Source organism: Coptis chinensis, chromosome 7, assembly GCF_015680905.1.
Source record: "Coptis chinensis isolate HL-2020 chromosome 7, ASM1568090v1, whole genome shotgun sequence".
NCBI lineage: Eukaryota > Viridiplantae > Streptophyta > Magnoliopsida > Ranunculales > Ranunculaceae > Coptis > Coptis chinensis.
In genome coordinates, this window is record NC_141462.1 from 54334911 (window position 1) to 54353063 (window position 18153).

Sequence of the window (18153 nt, forward strand, 5' to 3'; positions counted from 1 at the left end):
AGGAAGAGGTCCCATCATAATAAGAAGCTGGAGTGGGAAGTGGAGATGCCCACTTCCTGGCTTGTGCAACTCATGATTAGGCCTCTAAATAGGCGTTGACAGAGATGTGAATAGGAGATGCCATGTGTTTAAACAATTATTGGCAAGTAAATCCTAGGACATTTTATTGTTCCGCGGTGACTATTGAATATTGATGTATGCAATGCTTACTTAAGTTATATTTATGAAAAACAAATGACACAATTGTACAAGATAGCTTTTCTGCGTAAATGATAGAATTTTGTGGTCATCCTCGATAAAACAAGCATTCTGTAGTTAAATTGGACATAATCTACTGACTGAGAGTTCTGCAATTATAACAAATTCTGAAGGTGCAACAGTACGCTGAAAGCTATTCGTAATTCAATAGAAACCAATCTTGCTGTAAATTGGAATCCAGTTATGGCCTATAGACGAGGCATAGTGAGAGGCTAGAAAGTGATTTACCTTTTCACAATGGTAGTTTTGGTCTTTGTGGAATTAGAGTAAACTCTGTTAGTTTATTTGTTTATTTCCTTGACTATGATTTTATTGCTTGGTAAGATTTCATCATAACAGAATTATTGTACCTATTGGGTTTAATGGTCACTCAAATCAATCGCAGGTTCGATATGCCTTCAAGCTGCTTACAAATCCTTCATGGAAGAGACTATGATATGTTCGGCATTGACGAACAATTGGTAAGTAACCCCGTGCTATTTGCCTATTTCCTCATTATAAGTTTCTTTTTCAATATACTTACCATAATATGTGAAATCTTGACTTTAGAGTGTATTGGAAAGGATCAAAGAACAACATGCAGAAAGTTCAAAAGTCAGCCTTCCATTGCTTGAAGCTTCATCTTCTGGTTGGTTAAGATATTCTTTATTGTAGTGTTTGCGCTATTGCTAGAAACAGTTTTTTCGTTAAATTTTCTGACTATGGTCGATGGTGAGTGATGTGTCATTAATTTATGCATGTTTGGTAGATCTTGCAGACCATGTGTTTAATGAACTGACTACTAAAGAGTTTCAGTCTACTATTGGATGCTCTGGGGCATGGCTAATTCAGGTATGAATAGAGTGTAGTGCCTATCTACCTGTTACTCATGGTATTCAAAATGGAGGAGCAATGAAAATACTTAAAGAGTATACCTTATTAAAGAGAAGAGGGTAAGAAAGATAAGATGAAGAAGCAAATTGAAAGGGAGCATTTATTCTGTAATATAGACAGTTGATTTTATTTTGTTAATTTGTGATTGCTGATTTGGAAAAACATTTTGAATTTAGCAAAACTTCTGAGCATCCCTTGAAATGTTGGACAGACATTGGTGAACTAATGCTTGGTTATAGAAACACTAAAAATGCACCTAAATACCCTCTACTTATGTTTAGACTAATTAGAGTCCAATTAGCCTCTGACGTGGACTACTCATTATCTAAACCCAACTGATTCTAACCTGGACTTCCTTCCTCAGCTAGTCCAATTTGGTGTACGGTCCCAATTAAACTGAGTTGGGTTGAGTGACGTGGATCAGTGTTCCACGTTAGCATCATAGACTCGTGTTAGATGTCAGTTTTCCCTCAACTTTAGTAGAGGGCATTTAGGTATTTCCTTAGCTGTTCATAGTCATCAGCCATCCAACATTTTGGGGGGAAAGTTCACAAAAAATTCAAATTTAGGGGTTGGCCTATTTTGATAAACTTAATAATGTCTTTTTTAGGTTAGCCTATTTTGAGAAATTGAATGTGGTTGGCCAAGCGTACCAGCCGGTGATAATTGGAAATTGGTTATTGAATAGAATTGAGTTTTTTTTTAAAAAAATTGTGAATAAATGCGTTACATCATGATTGTAGTAAACACCATAAAGCATTTGAATGGTGTTTTGAAAAACACATCAAAGGCTTGAGGCTCACTGCCTTTGTTTGAGGCTCACTGCCTTTGTTTGAGGCTCACTGCCTTTGTTTGAGGCTTAAGCTCAAATAAAAAAAATCTAAAAAGGAGAATAAGGGGAAAATGGGGTTTGATGATGAAAGTTTGTGATTTCTAATAGAATGAAGTGTTTTAATGCTCAAAACATAACCTAATAGTTATTTTTTTGTAATCTTTGAAGGAGTTATGAGAGCCTAAGAACTCAACACGTCTAAAAAAAATGAAAAAAATAAGTATTAAAGTATAAAAACATGTGAAGCTTAAGATTGAAGGTGTTAAATCCCTGAAAGGCCTAAGGCGTGCCTTGATGCCTTGCTTTTGAATATCTTCTGCTCGTGTAGAGGTAGAGTGTCCTTTTTTTTTTCATTCATCAAGCGTATTGGTATCTGCAGTAAATTATTAAGAAGAAGGTGTTAGTCAAGCCATATTTTTCTGATGATGTACCTACTTTTATTGCACTTTTCTTATCCATCTTTAAAGACTACATTTATATTTTCTAATATCCTTCTTTAAAGACTACCACTTATCATCTTTATATACATTATTTGACTGATTGCAATCATTTGTCAGCTTTATTCATCTGGAAGCAAGCGCTGTGCACAATTTGTTAATAACTGGAAAAGAATTGGTATGTTCTCCATGTTTTTTGAGTTCATAATTTCTTTACCGTTTATTTGCTTTCTAATCTTATCAGAATTTACGTTATATTTGATGTTCCTTTATTTGTCTGCCTACTCTACCAAGTGGTATTGGCACTACGAAGCCTCTAGATTATGTATAATGACAGACTACAAGTTTGCTTTGAGCTTCGATTTTATGTCGGGAAATAAACTTTGCATAGTTGGCTTCCTGAGTTTCAGTTTACTTTTTTCTTTTAACTCGTTTCCTAATGAAGTCTCTTTTTTGTATTACTTGAGTATCGAGTCTAAGTGGTTTTTTACCACCATCTACATTCTATATTAACCAATTGTGCTGAAGGAGATTCGTTCTAATTATGAGTTCTGTTATAGCTCTGGTTGCTCCATAAAATGTATGAGTTTAGTAAATTAGAACTTCTCCATGGATTATGTGTACAGATATCGAGGTACACTAGGCTTTAGTACCTCAATTTTATGCATCTGCTTTTCCTTTTATACTGCTTTCCTTTTGCTTACCACTTTCTTCCCCGTTTGCAGCAAGCTTGTTGGATGGAGTTGGTAGCACTGGTATGGTGGAACTTGGTGAAGTTCAGCTTGCTACATACCTTACCGAGAGGAAGCCCTCTAGGCAACCCTTTTTCCGTCAAGGTAGTTGTTCATACATTGTGCCTTACGAGTTGGTTCTACTATCTTAGGTAGGTCTTTTGGCCAATGTAAGTGACGGTGACACAAGTATGTGTATCAGACTTCCAGTATCCGATACCATGAAATACCAAAAGTTGGGGTGTATATAACCTTCAGTAAGTACCGTGCACCGTTCCAACATTATATAGGTTCGTATACGTGTATATAAGTGCAAATAGAAACCTCAGGCAATGCAGAGTTTAGGCCTTGTAAGTAGATGTTTCATTGCATAGATAACATATTAATGAATTTATAGAGTATAAAATTATTCTAGTTCAATGACAATGAAGAAAGTTGGTAACTAACAAGAATTAAAACCAAAGATTTATTCTTAATCTGATTGGAATAGTTCTTCATCTTTTAGAGCTAGTCCAAAACAAACTGTTGTCATACTATGTATTACACGTCGTTTACCTTTCATTGTTTTCTTCTTTCGAAGCTTTTTATCTATGTTACATGGACATACCATATTTTGAAAAAAAATCAGTGTCGGACACATATTGTATGTGATATACCTCAATATTTGATATTTTACCGTGTCAGATTTGGACACACCTATCTGTGTCAAAGTACCTTAGCTTTTTATTGTTCTCAAGTATACTAATGTCCATTTTTATCTCTTGAATAAATTCTTATAATGCGTGCAGGTGTTCCTTCCCTTGTTTCCTTTCCCCCAGGTTGTAGAAGTTCAGATTGTCTTGTAAGGTGAGTTCCAGACAATTGACCCTGAAGAGAATTGACTTACCAAAAATAAATAGGGGAAAAATTGATGTTTGTAGAAATTTGATGCTGTCAAAGGCAGCTCCAAGGCCGTAAAAACGGCAATGTTTAGTTTAAATAGTTGTAGGTTGTTGTCAAAGGCGTTCCTAAGACGGCTCCAAGGCGTCAGTTGGGGAACCTAATCCCTGGGAACTCTCCCCAGACAACATGACAAACAGTTGACTTAAAAGGGGATAAGTCGACGATTTGCCCCATGAATGCAATTAGAGATCCTTTTTATAGATATCTAATTACTTCATGATTACTGAATTCATTTTGCATGTTCACTGCATAATGGAAGCAGCGTAATGCCTACTTTAAATTCTTCGTATTAGGTATCATGGAGATCTATCAGTTGATGCAGTTACCGATTGGTTTGGGACTGGCATACTTGGTTTGCCTCGGATTCTTTACTATTCCAAAGAAATATTATTGGTAACTAGTTTTGTCTTTCTGAAGTTCGTATACTTTATTTTTTAACTTTAAAAGTTTTATTTGAAGCATCAAAGGAAGCTTTAACATAAAAAATCATAGATGTTAGAATTTGTAGAATGCTCCTCTTTTTCTTCTGGCTGTTTGAAAAAAAAAAAAAAAATAAAATATATATATATATATATATATATATATATATATATACACATAGATGAAATGTAATAGATAAAAAGAAAATCTAGGATATATATATATATATATATATATATATATATATATATATATTATCCTAGATTTTCTCTTTTATCTATTACATTTCATCTATGTGTATAGCCATGTTTTAGTATATGTCTCTATTTTGGTCCTCTTTATTGAAGTGTAATTTGGTTTGTCCTAACAAAAGTACAAGCATAACGGTATTTTTGGAAGAAAATGAGAGCTGAGTAAGTGGTAAGTTGAAGGGAACTCCCCTTTATGTAATGGTAGCTATAAGCAGACTACCGAAGAAATTAGTGTGTTCATACTTGTCTAATCCTAGATTATAAACCCATTCGTTGCTGAAGTCGTCCTGTTTAATATATTTTCATGAGTCACAACACACAAATGATTGCTACCACATATTGTTTGGATTTGTTTTTTACTTATTTATGCACTGATAACAATTCGAGATTACAATTTAATTACAGGGTCAACAATTCATTGCAAAGAGTGGTCATCATAAGGTACTAATGGATCCAAATTTTGATTGGAGAATGTTATTGGCCTGTTTGACCAATCTCTCTCTCTCTCTCTCTCTCACACACACACACATGCATTTGGTTTTGTACTTTATGCCTCTTTTCTGTCTGTCTGTGCTAGACTGCTAGTTGATAGTGTTTAAAGAGCATTAAATAATCTCTTCCTGCAGTGGCTTTCATGGACTCTAAGTAGCCACTAATGCACATGTGCTAGTTCTCAAACAAATTATGAACTTACTCAGGGTGCATTGCTTAATGCTCTATATGCATCATTGTATCCTCTATCTGTTGATAGTGTTAGCTGTGAGCAACAGTATGAAATTAACGAGGAAGTCTAAGGAAAATAACCTTTAATCATAAAGATATTGCCTCTGTGGCATCTGTGAGAATAGGTAAGTGATAAGCCTGAATAAGAGCAAATATGTAAGATGCCTTTCACATATACTATTTGGATAGGAAAAGATGAATATAAGTGGATAATACGGTGTGTGTAACAAATCCTTGAAGGCTGAGAAAATGAAGCCAGTAAAATTTCAGCTGAGCTAGAAATTTGGAGATGGGTTATTGACACTGTCGTTAAAATTCCAGCTTTCTTGACAACTAAACGGTGATTTTGCAACAAAAGTTGCATTACATGTTTTGGTGTCTGACATGCGGAAACTTGTAAACTCAGGAGGTAACCTCCCTTGAAGTATTTTGTTGTCTGAATAACAAATTCATAGAAAGTAAAGCGCCCTCAAACATGAGCTCCTAACTCCTAATGAGTAATGTCCACTGTCTCCATATCATTAAGCTGTTATCTTTGATATTCAAATTAAGCAACCATCTTGACAATGGTACCTTGAATTTTATTGAGACATCACTGCAGATGGGTTTACAATGATTTAAGAGGACCTTTTTGTGTATGTTAAACCATCTGACAGGAGTTTTCTAATATTGAATGTTAACATTTATCATTGGTTGAGAATGATAAGGTGTTGCACTTCTAAGAAAGATTCCTGAAATTTAACTTCAGAAACACATGTTCATCACATAGAAGAACTTTGAGAACCAAACCGGATATCCAATCATCAGCAATGTAAAAAATTTGTGATAATGCTCTCATATTCATGTTCTTTATTTGATATTTTTCCATTGGATTATTAATTTATTATATAATGTAAAATAGTAGTAACAGTGGTTTGGTAAATTGATTGAATTAGTTAATATTCACTTTTGTTTGTGACCTGTCACATTATGATTATTGTTTTATAATTCTGGCCTATAAGTGAAAGTTATTTGTTTCTCAAGAACAGAGGAGCGTGCTCCTCCATTTTTGCGGCAAGCTGCCAAAGACTATTGAGCTTATGCTTCTTTCGCATTTGTACTATGGAAAGAGGAGGATTTGTCGTTTTGGTGGAACACGTATGTGCATCTAATTGCTTTGGCTGTGCTTTTGGTGTTTCAAATTGCAGTGCTGTTTAAAAGAATGACCAACATAGTGTTAAACTGATTGTACTTGTAATTAATTAAAGGACTTGATACATCCATTTGCTTACCTTGTTATACAATCTACTCTGATTTGTTTTTGAAGAAGTCGCCAATAATCCTTGTCACTTGTGTCTACGTTTGCTAGATTTCACGTGTTAATGCTGGTATTTTCTATTACAGATTAAGCATCGCCAAAATAGTTTGATGTAAAATCTATTGTGGTTAGAAGTTCGTAAGGTTCAGATGTATACTATGAAAAAGCTAAAGTAGTTACTTGCTGCTAGATTTTCCTTTTAACATGTAAGAATTTAGAGTTATCTGTGTATCTAGAACATATCAGTTTTCTTATTCCAGAGGTTGGCCAACACAATGACATGCCTCTCGACCAAAACAGGCATGTCTAGGTTGGGGTTTATGTATATATTTTCTTGAGCATGCGACTTAATCAAGTATCTTGTCATGTAAAGAGCTACTTTCCCTGGATGCCTGGCCATGGTTAAGGACAATATACATAGTACGAACTTTCTCAGTGGCTTTTAGATTGGACTAGCCAAAGGGAGCAATATTAGTTGTATTAAATCTTTCTTATTCTGAGAGTTGGCCTACCTTAACCTTTGGGAGTAGTTTATTTAACATCTATTTACTTATCGACTATATAATTAAAAGGTGACTTTAAATCACATCATCTTAAACTCTTCAACACAACGGTAATTTGGTACACAATCACAAGAGGAATGAGCTTTTTAGAGAATATTCTGCAAATAGTGTCGTACCTTGAAAAGCGTTGTCTTGGGGATCTTTTTCATGGAATCGTGGTTGATAAAGAGAAGGAAAGATATGGACGTAAGATTCATTCTTAATGTTTGTAATTAGGTCTTTTTCTTAGTGTTTTGTATTTGAGAAGGTTTTCTGGTTTAGTATAAATTTTATTCCTAATTCTTTTATTTTTCTTGAAAAATACCTCCTGTATATAATGGTTGTTTCTTACAACCGAAGCAACTAGGTATTAAAGAAGGAAACGTGACGCATAATTCTCCTAAAAAACCAATACGTTTCTTAAAGAAAGAAAGATGTGGTTTTGTATAATATTTACTTTCTTATTGGCGTATTGCTGGTCAATTGCTTGTTTATGTTTGTCCTCTTATTATCACTTCAAAGTTGTTGTTCCGTAAAACCTAAAATAGACTGATTACAACACTGAGCCCCCTATTCACAAAAACAGATTTGAGGTGGAATCTGCCCCTGCGATTGTTTTTATGAAAGATCCTGGTGTGAAGCCTGTTGTGCTCCATGGTCTGATACTCTCTGTTGGTTACTTTCTCTTCTTTCATTGTCTTTATAATGGACTTACATGGTGGTAAGCTAATCTTATCTTGCATTGCAGGAACATTCAACAGTTCCTCTTTTTCAGATGTCATGGAACGTAATAAACAGCAAGGTAGGGATTTATTTTCTGAATTCGTATTAGTCGCTTCTTGTATACGTATACATATTAATGTATGGAGCACTGAAAATTACCATGCTTTAAATGTAGGGACTAAAGCTTGATATAAGTTTCATTATCCTGGAGGAAAGTACCTTATATAATCAGATTTTTATTGTTTGCAGATCTACTGCAACTAAGGAGTTTAACATCCCTTGAGTTGGGTTGTGATTCACAAGGTTATTCTCGAGCTGGAAATGAGACAACGACCTGGTACTGTGTGATTCTTGCTGGCAGGCCAAGCCCGGAACTCAACAAAATGCGTGAAGTGAGTTACAACATTTACTTGATAATTTAATAACAAAGTCCTGTTAATTTTAATCATGTTCTTTGCATATTAAGTGATTTTATGACGTAGCTGGTGGTTTCATTCGATACAATCATTTTTATTATAGTTTGTGTTGTGTCAACTTACTTCGGATTCTCATTTCACATCTCATAGACCATGCTCAGGGCTCAGAATATCCTCAATGAGGGAGAGTTAACTGCTAATGATATAGATACAACTCTGCTGCCAGCTGCAGTTGCATTAAAAGAGAAACGTTTGGCCTTCACATGGCTTGATGGCGAAGCCCAAAAAGTGAGTTATTTTTTTTTTTTTTTATTTTTTTTTTTAATTTGAAGTTTCTGTTAGTTGTGAAGTGACAACCATGGGTCCTCATTATGTATGATTCCGGGCAATCAATTATGCAATATATTTCTTGCAAGGGTACTCTTTGCATATTTCCAGAACTTGCTCTTGGCACTTAGTTTTATTAAGGCCAAGAGCAGAGTGATGGTTTAGAAGCATGGAAGTTTACCTATTTATGGAATAGGGCTATCTGATTTCTGCACTAACGTTCATATTTTGTGTAGAAACTCTGTTTTTTCTACATCAATTCAGAAACGAGCTATAAAACATGTGGACCACGGAGGGATATTAGTGATTTGCCGCAATTAATTATTGTACGCTACAAAAGGAATACTACTCAGGAAGGAAGTAAGGTGGAGAAAAAGCGTACAACTATATGGGATACCTTTCAAGAGGACAATGAAAATCTTGCATCACAGCTTGTGGCAAGATATAATGGTTCTGTAGATAACTTGGAGGTATGTACATTGCCCCTTCTAATGGATGGCACGGTCTTATGTCGTATATATTTGTATTTATGTCGCAGACTGCTAATAGTTACTCGCATTAGTTAGTATGAATAGATTGCAAAGCTATCTGGATTTTGGTTGAACTTTATGTGCTCTACACAGCTCTACACATTGTTTTTGTATATTTATAGTATTGTATACAGTTTGAATGAACTTCATATCGGGGTGGAACTTCCGCATCCAACATTCAAACTACAACACAACCAATGCTCTTGCATGCTTCTGAATTTTGGATTTTGTGATTGCAGGATGATTTTACTTTATGCAGATTATGCTTTTTTGTCTTTTCAATTGAAATTTTCTTTGTACTACTGATTATAGTGTAATTCTATGCATCATATTCAAGATTGTCTAATCTGTATCATTATGCCCTTTTTAACATAATTGAAGGCATCGGATTTTTTGATGAGCTAGATTTTTTATGGCGTTTTTTTTTTTTTAATCCCGGCCTTCGGTAACAACTCCCACAAACTTTGCCACTAAGCTAGCTGGACGTACCGAGTTCACAACTCCTAATGTTGTCATTTTGGCACTTCAGATACTTCATATGTCATACAGAAGTCTGACTTTGACAGATGTACCAATGCCCCGGCAACATAGGTCTTTTTTGGCATAGGAAATTTTAAAACCACCCTTTGATATGTGAAGGGAGAAAACCTAATTAAGGAAAAGATTAAATATCAATTTAAAGAGACAATAAATAAATCCCGCCTCTGGCTATATCAATCGTACACCTGACGATCAATAGAGAAATCACATCAATAACCCGATAAGGAATCGGTTACGTTTGATATGTATCGTTCACTCTATGTCATGTCAGTATGATTCTAGCAACTTTCTCTTGAATTCGTCCCAGGTGTATTAGTGATTTAGTGTGTTTGCATGATAGTAACATGAAGGGGCTACAGTCGCTCGTATTACCTTAGAAATACATTATAGAGTTGGTGTAGAGGCCTAACTGACGTAATTGAAGGAGCCATCGATTTCATAATTTTTTTGATTGGCAGTCTATATAGTTCGTAATGTTTTGTACCCGTACCCATGGCTTATCCTTGCTCTAGAACAATCGTTTATCTCTAGGGAAATCACTAGTCAGATGCATTGTTATGATATTGTGGTTCTGTACCATGATAAATCTCTATTTAGTCCAACGCGAGCTGTTAGGAAAGGCTTTGTTTGTGAATATCAAGACGTGGCACTGGGGTTTACTATAAGTAGGCATACCATGTGCAGCTACACTCTGGGGGAGGCCATAACAATTCTCATATACTTGGTGTGGGTGAGAAATAGTCGTTTAACATGGTATCAAAGAGGTAGATTTGAAAGTTAGCACGGGAAGGTGTGCATGCGTTTACGTTGTGCCACTTCGAGAGTATTATCAAGCTTGTCACTGTTATGTCGCTCTGTAACAGCTAATGCTTTTGGAGTAAAAGGGTTATTAGTTTTACAGGCCCATCAATGTCAATTAGTAGGGTGTAAGTCCTGACACCTTAGCCAAAAAAAAAAGTCCTGACTACGTGTTATATCTATCTTATATATATATATTTTTTTCTCGAGGCCTATTTGATACCTCATGTTACAAACGTTTCAGCCCCAGTTTTGTATTTACCCAATTTACCACAAAGGCTTTTGGTGGTCCTATTGGCGCATACCAGTGTGGTCTTCGACTGTGGTGAAGTCGTGCTGGATTAAGTTCTTCGTGTCTGAAATTCCCTTCTTATAGGAAAAGAACTGGTTTGCTTCCACATAGAGAGATTTAATAATAATCGAGGCCTCTATGACACTTAATTGTGTCTAATGCATTTGATCCTTTTCAAAGTAGCTTTTAAAACATTGTAGTCTATTTCTTCTCATGATATCTATATATGTACTGTCAAGAACCTTACAATTTGTACATGTTTGCAGATTATTAAGTGGGTTTCACAAATTATTGAGGATGGTGATTCGAGGGATCTCCCTTTCTTTGTAAGTTACATAATAGTCACAGTATCATTCTTCTGAGAACATATAAGAAATGATGGATAGCGTGTAATGTAGAACATATATATATAGTTCATAAGATTGTCTGCAATGGAGAATTTGTTCTTGGTGAGACTTATTCTGTTACGGGTCCTGATTCCCTGCATAGCCAACTGGATTCAATGATTAGGGATGTGAATAAAATGTTATATGTTGATTATTAAGTATTATTTTCTACTCTTGTTGTCGTCCCTGCTTCTCTCATCAGTTGTTTCTTATCTTTTATCATTCAGATTACAAAGACACCCGAGCTTATTCCTGAGGACACAGACCCCATCTGGTCAAGAGGTGCTCAAAGTGTTCTTTCCACAACCAAGGGAATAAACAAAGGATTCAAAGCAGTATGACAAATATGTATGACTGGATGGGAGATCCAAGAATCGGTCCAATCTTGCTTTTAGGAGCTTGCTTATCCTTTGGTAGTATCTGGCTTAATAGAAATCAGTCAAGTGGGACCACTCAGTCACGTGAACCAAGCACAGAGGTGAGTTATGTTTTGGAATATTTTAACTCGTTGTTTATTAATAATCTTGGAAACTCGAGGAAAATGTGACTTTATCAAACTAGGTGTGTGGTTGTGCATGTGTTTCTCACAATGTTATCCTAAAAAAATGATATTAGAAGTTTGTAAAATCTGGGATTCAATCAAGAAACGAATAATTTGGAATTGTTGATCTTGTCAATACGCTAATGGAAATCATTTTTCACCAATCAAGATTTATATCTGCGGACTTTTTTAGTTAAATGTGAAAGTATGTCAACTTTAATGGATATTTTTCTCTTTGATTTGTCTATCGAATGTACAAATCTTTCTCTTTTTTCTATCGATTTATAAATCTTTAAACTATAAGAAATGAAATGGTTGAACAAATGTTATGTTAAGAAATATTGAATGTTGTCTACTGAATGAAGTGTGCATTCAGATATATGTGGTCATTGGCGGACCCGCGGACTAATGTGGTTAACTCGATCTATTTTAAGGTTCCAAAAGCGTGCACGATGTTGTTTTCTCACATGATATATTCATTTTGTATTAGATTTTTGGACCCGTTCAACGAACGGGGACCGTTTTTATATGATTTTTTTCATTTTATTATTATGTATAAAAAATGTTACTTCAAAATTATATTAAAATGTGAGTTGTATACAAATGTGGACTTAAGTCATAAACCCATTTGGTAATCTGTAATACGAACTAAATTGACGCATACAGTCCAATTTTATCGCTTAGGCTCATAGTACACTTCTTAGGGCTATAGTGCATCTTAGACATAGTCCATAATAAAGTTTGTTAACCCATTTAATTGTGGTTGAGTTTAATTTTTTAATGAAAATGTGTTCTTGGTATGAGTATTATTTATTAAGGATTTTTTATTGATGTATAAACTTGCACTTATTGAATCGTTAAGTTGTGATGGAAGAAGAATCAAAGAATTGGAACGATTTTTCATATAATTAATTTAATTTATTTTTAATATTTTATAAATTTAATTTTTGAATTATTATGTACTAAAAAGTTTTAACTATAGAATATTATAATGACCGTTTTCATATAATTAATTTAATTTATTTTTAATATTTTATAAATTTAATTTTTGAATTATTATGTACTAAAAAGTTTTAACTATAGAATATTATAATAATTAAAATTTTGATAAAAACACAAATTTCTAGAAATATTCAATCTACTACCTTGATAGTTAACCATTTGATAGTCTAAACTCCACTTGACTAATAGACTACTGAAAGTCAATTTTAATATAATTTAAGTAAATAAATTTTGAAAAGATAAAAAAAGAAAAAGAAAGCGAAGTTGAACAGGTTCTGTTTTTTGAATTAAAATGCAAATTTGGGAAAAATAGAGTGACATAATTTTTTCATAAAGTGATTGATTTCCACGTGTTGAAAAATTCACAACATTGTGTTGGATAAATTCATCGAGAACGTTTCTCAGACTCTGTAGTTATCTTTTTGAAGGTGATAAATTCTAAACAGTCTAATGAGTTCTTCATGGTATAACTGTTTACTCTACATGCCAACTGAGAACAAAAAAAAATAAATTTTCAGAAAGTAAAATAACAAAATTTCAAATAAATGGTGAGAAAACATGAGGTGATGGTGAGAAATGGCGGTAGCGACGTTGACATAAATAGAGGTGATGGTGGACAACTTTCTTGGAGTTGAGGGGTAATTGGCAAGGGATATGTTTCTCAACCTGAGTTCGTGAAGTACTCAAGTACCAATGCTATATCAGTTACAACAACATAATATCCAAAACTCCTTTTAACTAACTTAAAAGAAATGAACCACATCTTCCAAAATACGATAGTGATTTTCAATGGCATATGATCGAAGATGTCACTTCTTGCTCAATTGCCTCAAATCATCTAAAAAGCAATAAGTATTAATTTCTATATCCAAAAAAGAAAATCCTCCTTACACAAACACGTGAAGCAATGTAGCAATTCAACGATATTAAAGTGGTGATTAAGGGAACACATTGAACGGGAGTGTGATCTTACCATATCATTCAAGAACTTCGTATGACGATCATAAGCGTTGATTCCTCGAATATGAGCTTCTCCAAAAGACAAATGGAACGCAAAATCGTATGCTCGCTATAATTATGAGTGCATTACTGTTTTTGGTTTTTTTGAATATCTCATTAAAAAAATCAAACAGAAGAGGTGTTGTATACACCGTGGTGAATCTAATGCTTACGCAAATAGTAAAACTCATCAGTTGGTTCTAAGGATGAGGAACATATTAGATGAGTAAGTTTTATTTATTTATTTTATTTGTAATTTATTTACTTATAATGTTATTAATTTGATGTTTTTTATTTTTATTATTATTATTATTATTTTTTTCTATTTTGTGAAGTGTTGGTGTTCGTTTGTATGCTATAAATATGTTTTGGGTAAATAATGAAGCGGATCATTTATGCGCGTATTATAAGGAAAACTTTGAAGGATTAAGTTTCTTGAACTGCATGGAATATTTGGTTGAAGTTCTTACGAAGTATATTGATTTGGATGAATCTGATGAAGAGGTTGTTCCCTTTATATCACCTACTTGACGTTTTTTAGTTTTTCTCCTAATTTGTGTTTTGGCTGAATTTAATATTTTATGTTTGATTTGACAAGTTTAGTAGTTAACTTGTGTTAGGAGTAAAATGTCAAAGTAAGGATTGGGAAGACAAATTTGTCGCTGTTGCGAACACAGAAATGGATAGGAAAGTCGAAGGTTGAAGGCTAACTGTGGATATTTTTAAGAAAGACCAACTGATGTTTTATTAGTTTTAAAAAGTTGGCGTTAGTTTTTAGGTGTTAGGATGGCTGTTTTTATCGTTTTGAATTGTTTCAGTCAGATAAATTATTTTCTAGTATATGTATGATAAAGACTGTGTCATTTGGCAGTAGATTTCTGAGTAAATTATGCATTTCATGGAGTATGTGTTGGGCATATAGGATTGAAATGGTGGGTTGAATATAAAGATGTTAATTCCCATACAAGTAGAATTCGTACGTGTTAGATTGGGAATATTGAAGCTATTGAAGGCTTTGAATAAATTCTAATGGTGATGATATGGGCCATTCATTAAGCAATTGAGGAATTAGAATTAAGATGGAGGGCCAAGAGCAAGAATAATATCTGACATCTGCTATAATTCTGAGTCCTTGAGCTTCCTGACATATCTGGTTGAGCAGAGGCATTTGAACTGGCTGCAAAGTTTTGTTATGGGATAAACTTTGAAATCAGTATGGATAAGCCTACTTGAATGAAGTAGCAATGAATAGCATTTCAGGGGCAGTCTCCATGTTGCATCTATCAGAAAGTCTCCTTCCCATGGCGGGGTAGGTGAAACTGATGTGGTTGTTGAATAGACGCCATAGCGTACATAGCCTGCAAGGATAGTGAATTCTGTTTGCCTAGCAGGACTGACATTAACAATGAGATTGTGATTTCTCCCTTGGGTTCTAATGCTAAAACAATTGAAGATTTGTGTGCTGAGGACTTGACGGCGGTCTCCGTGTTTCATCGATCAAAAAGTCTCCTTCCCATGGCGGGGAAGGTGAAACTGATTTGGTCGTTGCATAGACGCCATAGCATACATAGCCTGCAAGGATAGTTAATTCTGTTTGCCTAGCAGGACTAACAATAACAATGAGATTGTGATTTCTCCCTTGGGTTCTAATGCTAAAACAATTGAAGATTGGTGGGCTGAGGACTTGACAGTTCTCAGAATTGACATCTTTCTACGTGTTATCATGGCAATGATAGCAAGAGGCTTAATGCTTTACGCACAGAAATCTCTTCGAAGTTTGGTGAGAAACTACCCTGAAAACCAACACATTTTTTGTTTCTACATGCTAATGTATCTAATATAAATAACTTGCTCGATCCAACACGGGATGTCTATCCAACAAATTTTCCCATTGTGCTTGCAGCTCACTGCTGTGAACAACACTTTTATTCATCCTCCAATGCAGGTGCCAAGCCAACGTTCAAATACAGAAGGCAACAGGTCACCATATTCCACTCCAACATTATATTATACAATAAAAATGAATAAAGAATGATAGTCATGGTGCAGAGTGTATCACGATATGGAGATCCTTGACTGGACATCATCATCGTCATCACCAAACTGATACTGATCATAAACTTGGAACAATAGTTCCCTACATGGTACAATAGCCCCAAGTTTGATACAGGCCAAGAATGCTCCTGAAAGCTTTCGGTGAAGACTGTAAACCTCATCTGGTGGAGGGGTCAGTCTGTGCTTCAGCATTGTTGCTCCAAGGTTAGAAATACTTTGAGTGATATTGGTGGAGCGGAAGTCAAATCCACCTGTCTTTGCAAATGGCAAACCCACAACAAAACCAGCTTAAACATGAGTATCTAACATTACTTCCGACTGCATCCCTGTGAGGAATCCAAGCTTCTGAGACATCTCAACGACTGCATCTCTGTCACAATTTGCACATGCAAGCACCTGCTCACAGTTGAAAATCTTCAGGCAATTATGATGAAGATAAACAAAAGTTCATATGGGAAAAAAAACAGAATATAATCTGATTCTGTCGATAGAATATGTTGCTGTCACCATAACCTTACCAGTGATCATTTAATATGTTTACATCCAATTATAATGTGTTTAAGGGATGGAAAAACATGCAGTGAAACTCATACCTTTAGGAAACTCGACCAAGTCACCAGCCCCAAACTCAACGAACTCATTATGTCCATCAGGATACACCTTCACCTTACCCTTCAACAAATAACATGTCTCCTTGGCAGAGTAGGTCCATGGAAATTTGCTTGGAGGGCATCCCCACCTGATTAATCACCCACCAAGAATATCAATGAGTTATCTAATGTTAATATTTCCTTCCCGCTATCTAAGGAATGTATAACAGACTTTCTGATCCATATGGATTTAGCAATGTGGAAAACATAGGAATATAACCTACCATCATCGCCGCCATCGTCATTGTCGCCTAACCCATCAACATCAACACCAATCACAACCAGTCATGATGGCGAGGGAGAATCAAGTACACCGCTTTTTTATTCTGAATTATGTATTTTTACCGTGAATCAAACTGCACTTTATTGAGCCAATATATTCTCATTTAGATACCGCGCTACTACCACACTATAGCTATACAAAATTTATTCCAGAAACTGAAGCAGTGTGGGTTGCGTATCCCTCGGAATCTTTTGGAGGTTTAGAAAGAGATATTTACCTATTGAAGCTATAGTTATCAGCAGCCTTGCAGGTCCCATTTGAATTTGCAGGAGGAGAACTTGAATCCTTTGTCGTCCAAACTATTCACCTCGAGCCAGATTTCTACTAAAGCTTTGCTAGCGTAAGGGTGAAATTCAAGACCTTTTAAAAATTGTGATCCTTGAACTTGTAAGTCCACCTTTTACTTCACCTGCAGTAAGTCTATAATACCTAGCACCTCTTACAAAATTTACTCTAGGAACTGAAGCAGTCTTGGTTGCGTATCCCTCAGAATCTCTTGGAGGTTTGGAGTCAGAGCTCCAATGATTTTGTTGTCAATTTGAAGTTTTATCAGTTTCTAGTAGCTATAGAAAGAGATATTTACCTATTGAAGCTAGATTTTCTAGCAGCCTGGTAAGTCCCATTTCAATTTGCAGGAGGAGAAGTTGAATCCTTTGTTGTCAAAACTTTTCAGCTCGAGCCAGATTCCTACAGAAGCTTTGCTAGCGTAAGGGTAAATATTTTAAAAATTGCGAAGTTTATAACTTTGTATGTTCACCTGAGTCTAGCATTCTTTTATTGCGGCAGAAGATCTTGGTGGTCTTGTGAGTGGTTGATAAACTGCGATTGCTGTTTTCTTTAGGAAGTCCCATAGTTGTGAGGCTTAAGAGACAAAGAAAATGGTGGATACTTTTCTGGGTGGAAGTTGACGACCCTAATGAATCGACTATCAAAGGGGCTGTTAGCTACATCAGCCCTCAAATCTAAAGCAAGCAGGCAATCTCACATCAGGATGAGCCTCTCTCTAGGTTTCCCTTGAGATTTCACATTACCATTATTTACACAAAGAGGTTTAATATTCATTGGAGATCTTACCTTTATAAGGAAAATGTAATCAAGAATGCATGAACCTCTAACACGATCACTTACCTGGTTTAAGAGGCATTAAAAAAAAAAAAAAATTATAGCTAGATGCCTTAATCCCGCACAGTTAGTTCAGTCAGAAACCATGATTTGAGTAAAATAGCCCAAACACATCTAATATGTATAACGTGTTAAGATGACGAACCTTTATGCCGTTATAATTTCTATGCTCAGAAACATAAA

At 35.0% G+C, this 18153-nt stretch overlaps 1 protein-coding gene across 1 annotated transcript; it reads left to right on the plus strand.

Annotated features, from left to right (window-relative positions):
- On the plus strand, positions 1 to 16108 carry LOC147487974 (uncharacterized). Its single transcript, XM_086570409.1, is given in 19 exon segments — positions 1 to 142; positions 644 to 719; positions 808 to 886; positions 1007 to 1089; positions 2521 to 2578; positions 3126 to 3236; positions 3920 to 3977; positions 4367 to 4466; positions 5150 to 5185; positions 6496 to 6604; positions 8055 to 8108; positions 8279 to 8421; positions 8596 to 8733; positions 9009 to 9242; positions 11199 to 11258; positions 11546 to 11614; positions 11617 to 11796; positions 15764 to 15840; positions 15910 to 16108. Coding segments are annotated over 19 exon segments (1743 nt in total). The 5' UTR covers positions 1 to 122; the 3' UTR covers positions 15968 to 16108.
- The last annotated feature ends 2045 nt before the right edge of the window (positions 16109 to 18153 follow it).